Source organism: Lacerta agilis, chromosome 17 (genome assembly GCF_009819535.1).
Source record: "Lacerta agilis isolate rLacAgi1 chromosome 17, rLacAgi1.pri, whole genome shotgun sequence".
Taxonomy (NCBI): Eukaryota; Metazoa; Chordata; class Lepidosauria; order Squamata; family Lacertidae; genus Lacerta; species Lacerta agilis.
Genome location: NC_046328.1, coordinates 14022997 through 14037199, shown reverse-complemented (window position 1 = coordinate 14037199; position 14203 = coordinate 14022997). Strand labels below are relative to the sequence as shown.

The following is a 14203-nucleotide window of genomic DNA, read 5'->3' as shown; positions in this document are numbered from 1 at the left end:
TGATAAAAATATTTTCGTACTTAAAAACCCCCTCCCAACCAATCATGTTTAATCTGTCTGTAAATGTCACCAGTTTTTCCTCTTGGCTTCTGGCTGGGCTGTGTCTCGGAGAAGCTGCTGTCCCTTCCTGGGGCTAGTTTCTGGTTAATTGCAAGACCTCATCAATCTATGCATTACGATGTAAGGTGCCAAAAAGCCTTGCAGTGCATTCCTTGGCATGTTTACTCAGAAGTAAGTCCCATTTATCTCAGTAAGACTTGCTCCCTCAGTGAGTGTGCATAGGGTTGGGTTTCAGATTAGTAATTGGTTGAAATGTCTGCTGTCAAAACCATCTTGGGAAGGTTTTCCCTTATCCTGCTGTACAGATGAATGGATCCCTGATCGAGGGGGGGGGGACTGGCAAAAGTGCCGATAGAAATCATGATTGTTTACAAATCAGGCAGGAATGCATCAAAGGGAATCTCCTGTTTGGTTGGGCCTCTTGGGGGGCCCCCGACCATTATTTTTTGTAAAGGGACAGAAAGCATTCGCTGTGCCATTTCATGTGCCTGCAATAACTTTTTGTATTGTATAATGAACATTCTGGAATTGGGTTGGCTGTCCTGTGTGTGTACTGATTTACTCTGATGTCTCCAGCAGAACGCGACACTTGACTGCTCGCTTCCCTTGTGGGACCAGTAGAAGCGTTCTGGGGAGCTGTAAATGTTCCTCTTGACCTAGTTTGGGTGGTTATAAATGCAAACATATCCAGACCCATTTTTTTGCAGAGGGTGGAAAAAGGTGGCCTTGTACTTAAAAGACAGTCTTCACTGTGCATACATTTTTACATAATTGAAGTATCATTTGAATTTCAGGCAATAATGTGTTATGCTTTAAGCCTTATTGTGGGATCATCATAGCTTGTTTTTATTTTATTTTGTGCTACAGAATTAACAGTATTAAATATATTCTTAGAACACACAGAGTGTCTTTTGTTAAAATTAATGCCTTTTTTGTTTTCTTAGTTTACTTCACTGGAGGTCCCACACCCAGTCATTGCCCAGTTTGCGTACTCTCAATAAAACATGCATCCAACTTGCAGCAATAGTTGTCATCTATGCCTTGAATGTTCGCTGGCTGCCAACATCAGGCTTTCCTGCGATAGCAGAAGATACTCTGTGCAAGAGGATCTCATTCCCTTCCCCAGTGCTCTTGTGGCTGCAAGAGAACGGGTATCTTACCCTGCATGTCACTGGTTCCTAGCATTTAGAAAAGAACACTCTCTGAATATGCTTAAAGCAACATTTCCTTTATCGCTCCTGGAACTGAGAAACTTGCAGTTTCTTCTGAGAAGTGGTAGGGAGTATGCACAGCTCTAGCAGTGATCCACGCCCTAACAGTTGTCCCATCCTAGGATTTGGGGCAAGGCACAAGAGAGAAAGGGGGCACTGTTACTGTTTTACCTGCAGCAAATGGATGGATTAGAGGCCTTTCGGCTGATTAATACTTTTCCATAAGGCCTCCTTTCTCTTGCTGGAGATTTGTGCCTTTGTAGGTAGTTCTGTGTCTCCTTGTCAGGTGGAAAAAGAGAGAGAAGAGATCTGCCCAGAGCACTGTGTGTGTGTGTGTGTGTGTGTGTGTGTGTGTGTGTGTGTGTGTGTGAATGGGCTTCAAAAACCAATGAAATATTCTGCCATTTTATTAAAGGAGATTGGGGTGGCAGGAGTGGGTGTGGTATGGTATTTCCAAGCCAGCGTCTTGGCACATGCTCCAAACAAGCTTTCCAGGGTTTAGAATGGCTGCTGTTTAGTGGAGAAATGCATAGGGGACGGGTAAGAAGCCTTTCTTTGCAAGAAGTGTAAGGCAGATCTCACCAAGTCTCCCCTACCCTCAAGTCTTCCTCCTAGCCCTCTACCAGCAGGCATAGGGGAACAAGGAATATTGGCTCCAGTCTGCCATGGCGCCTGGGGGGTGGCCTGAGGGCCCCTGCGTACTGTAGTCTGTAGGAAACCCAGAGTAGCTCATAGGGCGGTAGGGTGTCGGTGGAGGAACCACCCACTGGCTGAAGCTTTGGTCAGGGGTGTAGGGGCTGTACATGGGCCTCCGGGATCCTGCTTTCCCTGCAGGGTCAACAGCCATGGCCACCATCCCAGAGTAGTCCTGTGTAGGGAGAGTAGCAGGAAGTGGGGGGAGATTGGTGGCGAAGCCGCCATCTGCTAGTTTGGGGTCTTGCTCAGCAAAGTCCAGCTGTGGGGGTCTGGCTCGGAATTCACTGAGAGATACTCTGTCGCGGAGGGCCCCCGAAAAGGAGCCTTCGCCAGCCTCGTGAAACCTAAAAGAGAAGCCAAGAAGAAGATGGAAACAAGGCAGAGCCCACCTCAAGAAGCAGGACCTTTCAGGGCTCCTGCTGGGTAAATGGCTAGCAGCCTCCACAGGTGGGCATCTTCTGAGAAAGCGTAAAAATGCAATCTGGGGCTTTGGTCCCTTGTCATGCCACCCAAGAAAACCTCTTAACTCCACAAGGGCAGCACCCCATTTGTCCATCTAACCACCCACTGTGCATTGTCTGCCACCTTTCCACGTGGAAACCAGCCAAATCGGCAATTAAAAGCTTTTAAATTTGGAATTGCTTGCTCATTCATTCACTGCTAATGGAAATGAACACCAGCGGAGGGGGGTCGCATGGGAAAGTGTTTGCCTCTTGACCCGACTGTGTTTCTGAGTGTGTGTGTGTGTATATATATAAATATATCTCTGCTGCCTTTTGGCTCTCACCGCCCCAGCAAGGTGGCTTACAAATTCTATTCTTACGATGCATAAAAATGGTTTCAGGTATGTTTGGAGCGCAGAGAAGAAAATCAAAGCTGCTCAGTGGAATGGTATAAAGAGCCCTTGCCTGAGCTTCTGGGACCCAGTAAGAGCCACCCCTTGGAGCAGAGACAATCCCCAGCCGACTCTTACCTGTATGCTTGTAAGGAGGAAGAGGGAGGCGGGGGAGGTGTTGGCACTTGCTCTTCTTGGGTGGTCCTTGCACTCTCCTCCACCCCTTGAGGCAGAGCCTCTGCAGGGGCAGAGGAGGACGGGTGGCTGTTTTGCTCCGAGACCCAGATGGGGTAGCTGCTGTTGCCGACTGGAATGGCATAGCTCTCCTCCTTCACCTCCATGTTTTCATGCCTCGTAAGATCTGACACACAGGAGAGAGAAAATCAACAGTCGAGAGCTTCCTCTACCATGTCCATCTCCCAGCAGAAAAGCCTGCAAGCCGCCTCATCTACCTGGTCTGGTGCCTACACCTGAACACAGCATCTGTGTGGAGGCTGCTTGAAGAGTCATGGGCTCACCTGAGGAGGCCTCGGAGCCTAAGGACAGGTGGGTGGTGCCCATCATGCCATTAGCTAGGGGGATAAATCTTTTATAGCAGACCCCAGAGCTCCGCTCCCGCCCCTCACTTTTGGCTTTGCTTGCATAGAGCTGTTGAGGCAGAAACATGCAGCCCACCCATTGCTCAGCTGCATCTGCATAAAAATTAGCTTTTGCAAATATTTGGGGAATGTGTGTCTTGGGCCATTAAGTACTTGGCAACTGCATGACTTGACATGCGGTGTGCAGGGGGTGACTGAAACTCAAACTCTGGCATGGAGTTGGGGGATTTAAGTCTTCACTGTGTGGCCTAATCCAGATGTTGCAGGGGTGTGTGTGCTCACCTGCCGTTTGCTGTGGGGGAGAAGTTCCCCTTTGCTCCATTGGGAGCTTTGCTTTCCAATGCCAGTTCAAGGACCCCAATCTGGACTGGAATGCCTGCAGGGGGCAAAGAATTGAAGCCCCCCCAGCCCCCATCTAGATCAGGTCCCCAGACTTTCTTTTTTTAAGCCAATCACACCAAAGTGGCTAATGGGATGCTTGAGGGCCAAACGAGATGACTTGTGCTGACTGGGTGGCAGCTCTTCCTAATTTAACACACTCAGAAGGAATGACAAAATAAGAGGGTAAATAAATACTGGCATAATTTATACAAGCTGTGTACTTTTTTTTTAGGGGTGGGGAAGAGCAGAGTGTGGGTGGGTCTGCCACTGGATTATTTCTACCTGTAGCTACTAGAAAGCAGAACCAGTTTGGTTTTTGAAAAGGATGTCCTGTTAAGCCACTAGTGTGGTTCCTTTCTGCCCGGACTCTGGCTGGGCCCCACTTTGCCTCTCCTTTCCACTGCCACCCATTCCTCCATCTCCAGCCTCCAGCATACCTGTAGCATGCTTTGGAAATGGGGAGCCAGATATAGAATGGACATTGCAGGGGATTCTGAGAAGCCTTTTGGTTCCCCCATCTGCATGATCAGCTGTACAGTGGTACCTTGGTTCTCAAACTTAATCTGTTCTGGGAGTCCGTTCGACTCCCAAAACCGTTCGAAAACCAAGGCGCAGCTTCCGATTGGCTGCAGGAGCTTCCTGCACTCAAGCAAACCGGAACACTTACTTCCGGGTTTGTGGCGTTTGGGAGCCAAGCCATTCAAGTATCTAGGTACCACTGTAATTTTTTTCCCAAATGCAAATACATTTGTTGTTGAAATAAATTGTCTGTAGTAGCAAATGCACCAGCTCACACTTCTGCTGAGATCACATTTGAGAAGGGAAAACATCGCATCTCTACACCTCACTGTGGCCCATAAACACCTGCCGAGCTCTCGGTGAAGTCAGCCAAATGCCAGGCACCCTGGTTTTTTGTTTTTTTTAGGGGGGGATCAAGGCAGGTGAGGGACCCAGGTGGCGCTGTGGGTTAAACCACTGAGCCTAGGGCTTGCTGATCAGAAGGTCGGCGGTTCGAATCCCTGCGACGGGGTGAGCTCCCGTTGCTTGGTCCCAGCTCCTGCCCACCTAGCAGTTCGAAAGCACGTCATAGTGCAAGTAGATAAATAGGAACCGCTCCAGCGGGAAGGTAAACGGCGTTTCCGTGCGCTGCTCTGGTTCGCCAGAAGCGGCTTTGTCATGCTGGCCACATGACCCGGAAGCTGTCTGCGGACAAACGCTGGCTCCCTCGGCCTATAGAGCGAGATGAGCGCCGCAACCCCAGAGTCGGACACGACTGGACCTGATGGTCAGGGGTCCCTTTACCCTTTACCTTTACCAAGGCAGGTGATGCATCTACCCAATACCTGGCAGGGTTGTTGCTTGTTACCTGGTTCCTCCACGCCAAGTGTGGGTCCTTCCATCAATGTCCTCTTCTGACCTTTGGCTGAAGTGTTTTTCTGAACTTTTCCCTCTCTGAGGAAAGAGCAGTCAATGGTAGGCATTTTGCAGCTCTCTGGATTGGACCTTCCAAACCCCTGCTAGATGAGGAGCAGCGTAGGGCCCTGGGCTTGCCACAGATGCCTTAATATGGCATAAGATCTTCTTTGTCATGCAGGAACAGTCAAAACTGTGGCTTTTAAAGGGCAGGTCCCAAAAGATGGCGTTTCAACAGGTCTCCCAAAACCCCCACCCACACATGCAGGATACGACCCACTAGGCCATTCTCCACTGGTGATGGCTGTTGTCACCTGGAAGGCACCACCCAAACCAGCCCTTGACCCACCTGCGGGTGTTCTTCCCATGTTCCCGGAAGCCTTTAGCAAATGGATTGTTGTAGATCTTGAGTTTTGTGATCTGGGAAGAGACAAGAGTCTAGTGTTAGCACCAAACATGCATCTCTGATCGCCCTGCCCTGCCCCACGTTTGGGATCCTGCCTTTCCAACTTGGTTGAGGACCAGAGAGCTGCCCCTTCTTCTCCCCAACCTGCCTTTGCAGAGAAATTTCAGGAAAGTCCCAAGAGACATGCAGAACCCAGCCCTTAGTTTGCCCCTCTTTGCAGGCCGGAGTGCCCCCCACCTTTCCAACGTGTGTGGGGTGCCTGTCCTTCAGCAGCTTGGCTCAGAGTGTGTCTGAGCCACAGGTTTTGCCACTGGACCCCTGGAAGGGGCCACCTGCAGCAACGTATGGGCAAGAGGATCCTGCGGGTAGCTGTCACAGTATTTACGGCCACTAGGCCCTGGGTCTACAGAGATTTTAAGGCAGCTGCTCTGTGCAAAATGTGTTGTGGGGACATGGGCTGCCAGGAAGGGCTGCGTAAGACCGGGGCTGGCTGGTGTCCTGCGGAACATGCTCCAGACTCAATACTCCCCTCCGTTTTGAATATAGGCCCCCTATATTTGGGGAGCCCTGCTGTGTCCACGAGCAGCAACAGCCACAGCACTCCACAGCCTTTGTAGCAGAGGCTCAGGGAGGGAGAGGGCCCAGTCGACCCTTTGCTGCGCACCTTCTCGTTCTGGTATGCCGTGACGGAGGTGAAGGCTGTCTCTGGGAAGCTGAAGGTTTGGAAGGCACTCCAGTGGGTGCTGAAGAGGTGGTCTGCCTGCATGACGTGAAAGCGAGGCTTATAGCGATGCATGGAGTGCAGAATGACCTGGAGGGAGGGAGACACAGAGGAAGTGATTCAGTCAAGAAGCCTCCTTCAGTGGGACCTACTACTGTCAGGAACAAAAGGAGGGAGCACCTCAGCCAGTGTTTGAAGCTGAACGTCAAGGGGTGCTTGCCATCGTGCAGTTGTGGGGGGAGGCCTTGTCCAGAGACAGAGAGAACGAGAGAGCACTTTTGTGCAGGGGGAGCCAGGATGTTTTGCTTAAGCAAAATCAAATCCTTCTCCAGACTGATTTTAGATGCCATTAAAGACTCAGCTGTACAGCGGCAAATAATTTTTTTTTAGTGTGTTGTGAAGTGCAATATACAAATGCGACACTAGATAGCGACAGTGAGCTATGCCAAATTCAATGTATTTTTCAAAAAAAAAATAAGGCATTTTTTAATATGTCTGTAGATTCCACCTAAGAGCAGCAGACATGCCCTACTATTTAAATGTATTTTTTATTAAATGTTCTGTTTTACAATTTAAAGTACTCATTTTTACATCCTTAAGATATCAATGACTTCCCTTCTCTTTCCATGGTTCATTTTACATATCATAAATCCCTGCATATTTTACATAAACTATACCATTCAGTATTCCATTATTACATCCATCAAAACTTATTTACACTGTTGAATCTATCTTAATGCTGCCAGCGTTTTCAGCTGTACACAGTTACCGTATTTCCCATATATTCAACAAACATTTTCCAGTCTTTTCTAAACGTATGTTCCTCTTGCTCTCTTCTGCAAGTTGTGCATATTCTGTCAACTTAAGTTGCCATGCTTCTTTAAATGGGACCTCGCTCATTTTCCATTTTGGGGTTAGCAAAACACGGTCTGCAGTAGTGGCATACATAAATAACCTTTTTTTGACACCTGGAAATGTCAGTCTCAATTATCCCCGGACATGCCCTACTGTCTTGCAGCCCCAATGAGGGCCATGCAAGAGGGCGCTGCAGTGGATTGGGCCCTTCTTTCACCTGCCTCAGGCCTCCCCTCTCCTGACCCTCCCCTCCAATTTTGCCTAATGTCTCGCTGCACAAACCCCCTCCCTTCTCCCCGGCCCTCGCTTGACATACATGGCCATGCTGGTCCAGGGTGTTGTTGGTCAGCTTGAGCTTCTGAAAGGAGATGGGCTCTTTCATCCAGTGGCTGCCCAGGGCAGGGGAGTCCGGGTGGACGTACGTCCGGCAAGGAGGCTGCGGCTCCGCCTTCCCAGCAACTTCCCACTGGTCCTTGTTCCACTGGGGGGATGAGGAAGAGAAAAGATGAAAGACTCCCCCCTGCATTTCCCACCACATTCACTTCCCAGGTCACTGCTTGAACTGTGGGATCACTCCTGAAGTGATCCCACAATCATCCTGCAGAGCTTGGGGGCAGGGGGGTGGGGTTTGCCGGCCATGGAGGACCCCCCTCCCGTGGAGGGAAAAGAGAGGTTGAGCTGAACAAGCAGCTGAGGTCCAGGTTCCCGGTGCTGCAGGTGCTGCTGCTTCAACCTTTCCGGACCTGAGCCCTCAAGAGTCCCCCAAGTGCCCCGAAAATAGATCCATAGAATTGCGGAGTTTGAAGGGACCCCCATGGGTCATCTGGTCCAACCCCCTGCAATGCAGGAATCTCACCTAAAGCATCCATGGCAGACGGCCATCCTGCTGAATGGTTTATTTAAATATTAAGGTTCATTGTTGATCTCTTTAAAGGCCAGAGTAAATGTCATGACCTAGTTTTACAGCTGTGAAGCTGTATAGCAGGTGCTGTTACCGGTACTTGGTGTTGATTAAGCTGTGTCAGCAATTGGGTAAAGTATATAAAAAGCAGTGTGTACTTCTCTCGGTACCCTGGTGAATGGGTCATAATTATAGAGTTATGATCAGAGGAGTTTTTGTTTTTGTAATTAAAGCCAAGCAAAATATATTTTTGCATTTCTTCATTGTTTCCTGAACGTGTGGCCTCCCCAGCACGCTTTCTGCAGCGCAATTAACCTGCTAAATACGCAACACATCCAACCTCTGCTTAAAAACCAGAAAGTTCTTAAAAATTTCAGAAAGTTCTTTAGCCGGAATCTCCTTTCTAGTAATTTGAAGCCAGATGGAGGTTTCCTTCTCACAACCTATTTTTATCGACGTGTTTCCATTTGACTGCTGCTTCCCCTACCCCAACAGACGTGCCTAAAATGCTCCACAAAACATGTCCAGTCAGACAACGGCCTTCATCAACCTGGAGACCTCCAGACATTTTGGACTTACAGCTCCCACCAGCCCTTGCTTGCCTGCACAGTCACCCAAAACAACTGGGGGACACTTAGGCTGGCAAAGGAGGAATACACACCAGAGCACTTTTCTCAGAAGGATTCTGCCTACCGGTAATTGCTGGGCCCTTAATCTGTTAAACCAGTTAGAAGGAGCCTGGATCACACCCAGACACCGGAGAAAGCCTTTACCTTGTACCTGAAGCTGTCCATCGGCACAAAGTCCACCAGCATGAGATACTTTGCATAGGGGATCAAGCCCGTAACTTTGATCTTGCACTGGGGAAACATCCGCCTGTGGAGAGGAGGAAAGATGGCCCTGTTTATGCAGGTCTCTCCAGGGTGAAGCTTTTCAGAGGGCACCGAGAAAGACCATGAACTTCCTCTGTGCCCTCAGGCCAATCTCAGCATTGACCAGAAAAAAACTTGGCTTCAAAGTTGGGCTGATGGCTTGTGCAGCCGCAGGGGGAATAAGGTCACAGTTTCTTTTAGATAGAGGTTCTAGGCCTCATCATTGTTTTTAAAGTGCTGAGAAACTAAGGAGGACCTGAAAGAGGGATATTGGGGGACCTCTCCTGTCCTGAAGCCCAGGAACCCCTGCAGGAGCTCCTCCTTAAATCTGCTTAGACTCAACGGGGCCTTGTTGGGCATTTCTCTAGGATCCATCTCAGGTTTATAATGTTTGAATTGCCTTCTTGCCGTTGACTTTGGATGTGAAGCCGACCAGATTTATTTAATGGAATGGCAGAAGTGCTGCAGGAAGGGTGGCTATGCTGGTGGGTCTCCTCTACAGTAAGCCCCTGCCCTCAACTACCAGAACCAAGCTGCAGCTGGGAGGTTTTTCCTCTTACCCCTGGCAAGGAAGAAAGGGGGCCCAGAGCCCAGCAGGACCAAACAAGATGCCCAGAGGCCTATCTGCGGACAGTGGGGAGGGCTGCTCCCAAAAAAGGAGCCCTTCCCAGGGAAAGGGTGATGAACAAACTGCATCCTTTGGGGTTTGTGGCACTGGAGTTTTGCAGGATCTGACCTACAGTCCTACTAAGTATAAATAGGCATCTGTTCCATCTTGCCAAAATAATTTTGAAAAGAATGAACTGAAACGGAGGCTGGGATTCTGAAATCAGGAACCGAAGAAGCTGTTTTGATTGATTGACTGATAATTACATTCATATTCCGGCCTTTTCTCTGCAGGTCTCAGGGTGGTTGAAAAGACAGAATCACCATATTAAATATATGAAATACATAATAAAAACAAAAACAACCCAATAATTCCCTCCCCCCGCTCCCTAACACATTTTTAAAGGCCGTTGGATGTCAATCAGCCAAAGGCCTGGTTAAAGAGGAATGTTTTTATTTGAGCAATTGGCAGCCGCTGTCTGGAGTTTCAGGCAATCAACATCCCTGGCCCTGCCTGAAATTGCTGCGATAATCGACATGTAAAGGGTGCCTGCCATCTCTTCACTGAGCTACTACTTTCATTCAAATTCATAAGGAAATGACAATACGAAGAAACTTCTAGGAAACCAGGGAAGGACAATGAACTTTGAAGTCTGCCTTCCATAGCCTGGTGCCCTCCAGATGTTTTGGGCAATTCCTATCAGCTCCAGCTGTATGATCGCGAGGCTGGAGAGAGTCGTAGCCCCCAAACATCTGGAGGTTGGGAAAGTGGGGGTTAAAGGAGGATTTGCCGCCACATCCCATTTAAGCCTCAAAGAAACAGAAGTTCAAAAGGGCACAGAACAGGGTTCAGCTCACCGGCCAGATTTGGTGATGATCATCTCTGTTCCCACTTGGTGGAACTTCATCCAGAGGTCCACATCCTCGAGGGTGACCGCAATGGAGCTGTGAGGAGACGAGGCCTCCAAAGATTCGGGAAGAGTTTTGGCATCTTAGATGGAAAGAAAAGACAGAATCGGGACTTTGAGCGGGGGGGGGGGGGACCACAAAGAAATTTTGGACAGCTTCAGCTGCCGTGGACCAGCCCGTGACAATGTCGGCCACCATAAATGTGTTAAAGAGTTTAGGGTGCTGGAAGACTCCTGGTTGCTTTTGTTGCAAGAAGCAAAGCCGGCTGCAATCACCCTAGACTTTGAGAAAAGCTTCCAACATTATCAAAGGAGGGCAACCCCCTCCAGCACCCCCAAATGCTGTGCCTTCCAGCGGAAGGAAGTCTTCCTCCAAGCTCTGCCTGACCCCTGAAGGTTGACTCTGCTGTCCTTCCAGCTTTTAATACTTAGTGGATAATTTTTTTTTGCTTAAACTGCTAATTTCCCCTGTGGCTTGGTACCCAGAGAGGGCCATGGGCATTGCCAGCAAGAACACTGAACACATTTCTTTACGGTTTTCATATAATCATAGAGTTGGAAGGGAATCTGAGGATCATCTAGTAGTCCAACTCATTTCAATGCAGGAATATGCAACTGTCCCATATCGAGATTGAACCTGCAACCTTGGTGTTATCCAGCACCACAATCTAACCAATTGAGCTATCCAAGCTGTTCAAAGGAGAAATCGCCTGTCCCCAACCCGTCTTTTGAAAAAGTGTGGTTTTTTGTTGTTGTTTGGGGAGCATGGGGAAAGATAGAAAACTTCAACTCCCATCATAATTTACAACTGTCTCTGCTTTCTGCGCGGCTGATGGGAGCTGGAGCCCAAGAACAAAACCCATTATACATATATATACACACACACACACACACACACACACACACACACACACACATATATATATATATATATATATATATATCGGTCAAGAACCAGTAGAGAAGGGAGGGAGGGAGGAAACAGAGCACATAAAAAAACCAGTTACAGGTAGGTAGCCGTGTAGGTCTGCCATAGTCAAAACAAAATAAAAAATCCTTCCAGTAGCACCTTAGAGACCAACTAAGTTTGTTCTTGGTATGAGCTTTTGTGTGCATGCACACTTCTTCAGATAAAAAACAGTATAATGCATTAAGTACAGTATTAAATGTAGAATTAAAACCAATGGAAAATGTTTTTTTTTAAAAAAACTGGGAAATATAAAATAATTATTGGTACATTAAAATGATTTTTTAAAAACCAAAACAATTTAAGACAGATAGATAGCAATCCTGAAGCCGCCAGCTGAACTAAGTAGGGGAAATAATTTTAAGATCAACAACAACAACAACAACATTTTAAGGATCGGGATTCTTTGCTTATTTAGCTTCCCTGTCAACCAGAGAGGGGGTGCAGAAGTGCTTAGTTTGTCTCAGTGAACCTCTTAATGACAAACAGCAAAACCAACTTCCTCCTGCTTTGATTCAGCATTAATGCACTCCTGCAGAAGTGACACCTTGCCAGACTAGGCTCCATCTCCTTCAGCAGGGACTTGAAAGGAGCCAAGAAAACTTTTGAGCAAAGGAGGGTGCTTGCCCCCCCCAATGGTCTCAAACTGCTTCTCCTTAAAGAGAGGAAGGGAGGTGGGTTTCACAGTAGCAGAGAGGGGAATCGTGAGGCAGAGCCCAGGGCTCCAAAAAGAGAGAAGACTTCTGTGCAAGGCAACTGCAGCACATTCTGTGGGAAATTAAGAGCTGCTTCTTTTCAAATACCTGGGACATTTAAGAGGCTGGCGCCCTGGCATTTGCTCAACCATGCTGAGTGGTGGCACTTGTTTGTTTGTTTGTTTGTTTGCAAAAGATGGGGGCGATTTTGCCTGGCAGGAAGCAAGTTTCAGAGTTTGACAGAAGGTTATTTGGGCTGGCATGAAGCACTGCCCATTGATCAACAAGAAGCAAGTTCTCAAATACTTTCTTAATCTAGAGGAGCAAACGATTTCATCAAATTGTCACAACGAAAACGCTTAAATTTCAAGGGATTGTTCTGGTGTAGGAGGCGTGTGTGTGTTATTTGCTTGGCGCATATGCCAATCTCTCGTCAACTTGGGGCTAGATTGTAGCTCAGTGTGGTGTAAAATGAAAGAATTGTGGAATAAATCACAGAAAGCATGCCTTTGGCTGATATATTAGTTGTTGATACAAAACAGATTTTAAAATGGGAGGAAGATCCCCAAAGGTTTCAGCTGAACCTCCTATAAGTCCCTGCTTCTGCCTCCCTCCCAATTCCCCATTAAGAGGCATCTGCCATCCCCTGATAGACAAGCAAAGCACTCCAGGGACCTGGGTTTGTTCTCTCTCTCTCTCTCTCACTCACTCACTCACACACACACAATTTCCCCAGGTTGAACCACAAAGAAGCAAACAGCCCCCAACCAACAGATTCCCCCAAACAAGCAAAGCCTTCAGCCCAAATGGCAGGGCAGCCTGACCATTTGGGATCACCGGGGGACAATGTCCTTCATCCCTAGCAGATGTCTCCTTACATCGGCGGAGCATTTGCTCTGGAGCAGAATAAAAACAAAAACAAAATTTATTATTTACCTGTATATGCCACCTGTCTGACTGGGTGGCTCTGAACAAAAAGTAGTAGAAACACAACAGAACATCGCACACTAAAAACTTCCCTGAACAGGGCTGCCTTCAGCATGGTCACGGAGTTACAGCATGAAGCATTTCACCAGTCACAGCCTGCTGGTGGAACAGATTCAGTTACCACTGAAGGCCCCAGGAGAAGTTTCTGACCCTCTGCTAAGCAAACCAGCGGAGGAGGAGCAAGCGCATCTGAGCTCCAGAACAGAAATAAAAGTTCAGGAGGCCTTTCTGACCACCTGTGAGACCCACAAAAAGGCAGAATGAAACCCACTTGTTGGATGGGGGTGCAGAAGAAGAGAAGTCGTTTAGACTGGGGTGGGGTATAACAACAACAACAACAACACATGCCGCCCATCTGACTGGGTTTCCCTGCCACTCTGGGCAGCTTCCAACAAATTAAAACGGAATACGACATCAAACATTAACAACTTCAGAAAGTCAGATGGTTGATATTTCCTTGAAATCAGGTTTTCCTCAATACAGTCCTGCCCCACAGTCTGTGTGGGGCGCATGGAGACAGCAGGCTGTCCACGCTTCGCGAGATAAAACACATTCGGGTCCCAATCCAGGAGAGGCGATCAATACAAGAGCGCAGCCTGGCTCTGTTGGGGCTTTGGTCTGTGCCTACTGTCCAGAAAGACACCACTACTAGCCTAGCAAGCCCAGGAGGGCACAGTTTCCCTCCCTTCCCCTCTGGGGCTTAAGAAATCCAGGAACGGTCATCACCTACCTGGTCCAGCTTGCATCTTCCCAGGTGCTGGAAGGAGCCAGAGAGATGCGTGAGGATAAGGAGTCCAGATCCAAACACACAACAGAGAGGCCAAAGGAGGAAAGACTCAGCTCAGCTTCAAGCCAAGGTGAGTTCCTGGCTTATGAAGGTTTAACAAGTGGGGAGGAGCCAGCCCCGTCTCTCTCTCTCTCCCCCCCCCAACCTTTGATGTCCAGCAGGAACAAAGAGAGGAAATATCTGCTGCAACCCTGCAATGGCTGGAGAGTGGAGAGTGGAGAAGCCCAGTGAATTAACATGGCTTTGAGATACAGGAAACCCCACCAGGAGAAGGAAAGGCCCCTCCCTGGACGGCTAATGCCC

The 14203-nt window shown here is 48.3% G+C and overlaps 1 protein-coding gene across 1 annotated transcript; it reads right to left on the bottom strand.

The window, feature by feature from the left end:
- Window positions 1-1815: 1815 nt before the first annotated feature.
- On the bottom strand, window positions 1816-13885 carry LOC117061716 (T-box-containing protein TBX6L-like). The gene is made up of 9 exons (XM_033174658.1): window positions 13844-13885; window positions 10415-10547; window positions 8852-8954; window positions 7494-7658; window positions 6266-6412; window positions 5545-5615; window positions 5149-5234; window positions 2941-3163; window positions 1816-2311 (listed from the first exon to the last, which is right to left on the bottom strand). The coding sequence occupies exons 1-9, from the start codon at window positions 13857-13859 to the stop codon at window positions 1891-1893; spliced, it is 1365 nt and encodes a 454-aa protein (XP_033030549.1). The 5' UTR covers window positions 13860-13885; the 3' UTR covers window positions 1816-1890.
- Between the last annotated feature and the right edge of the window lie 318 nt (window positions 13886-14203).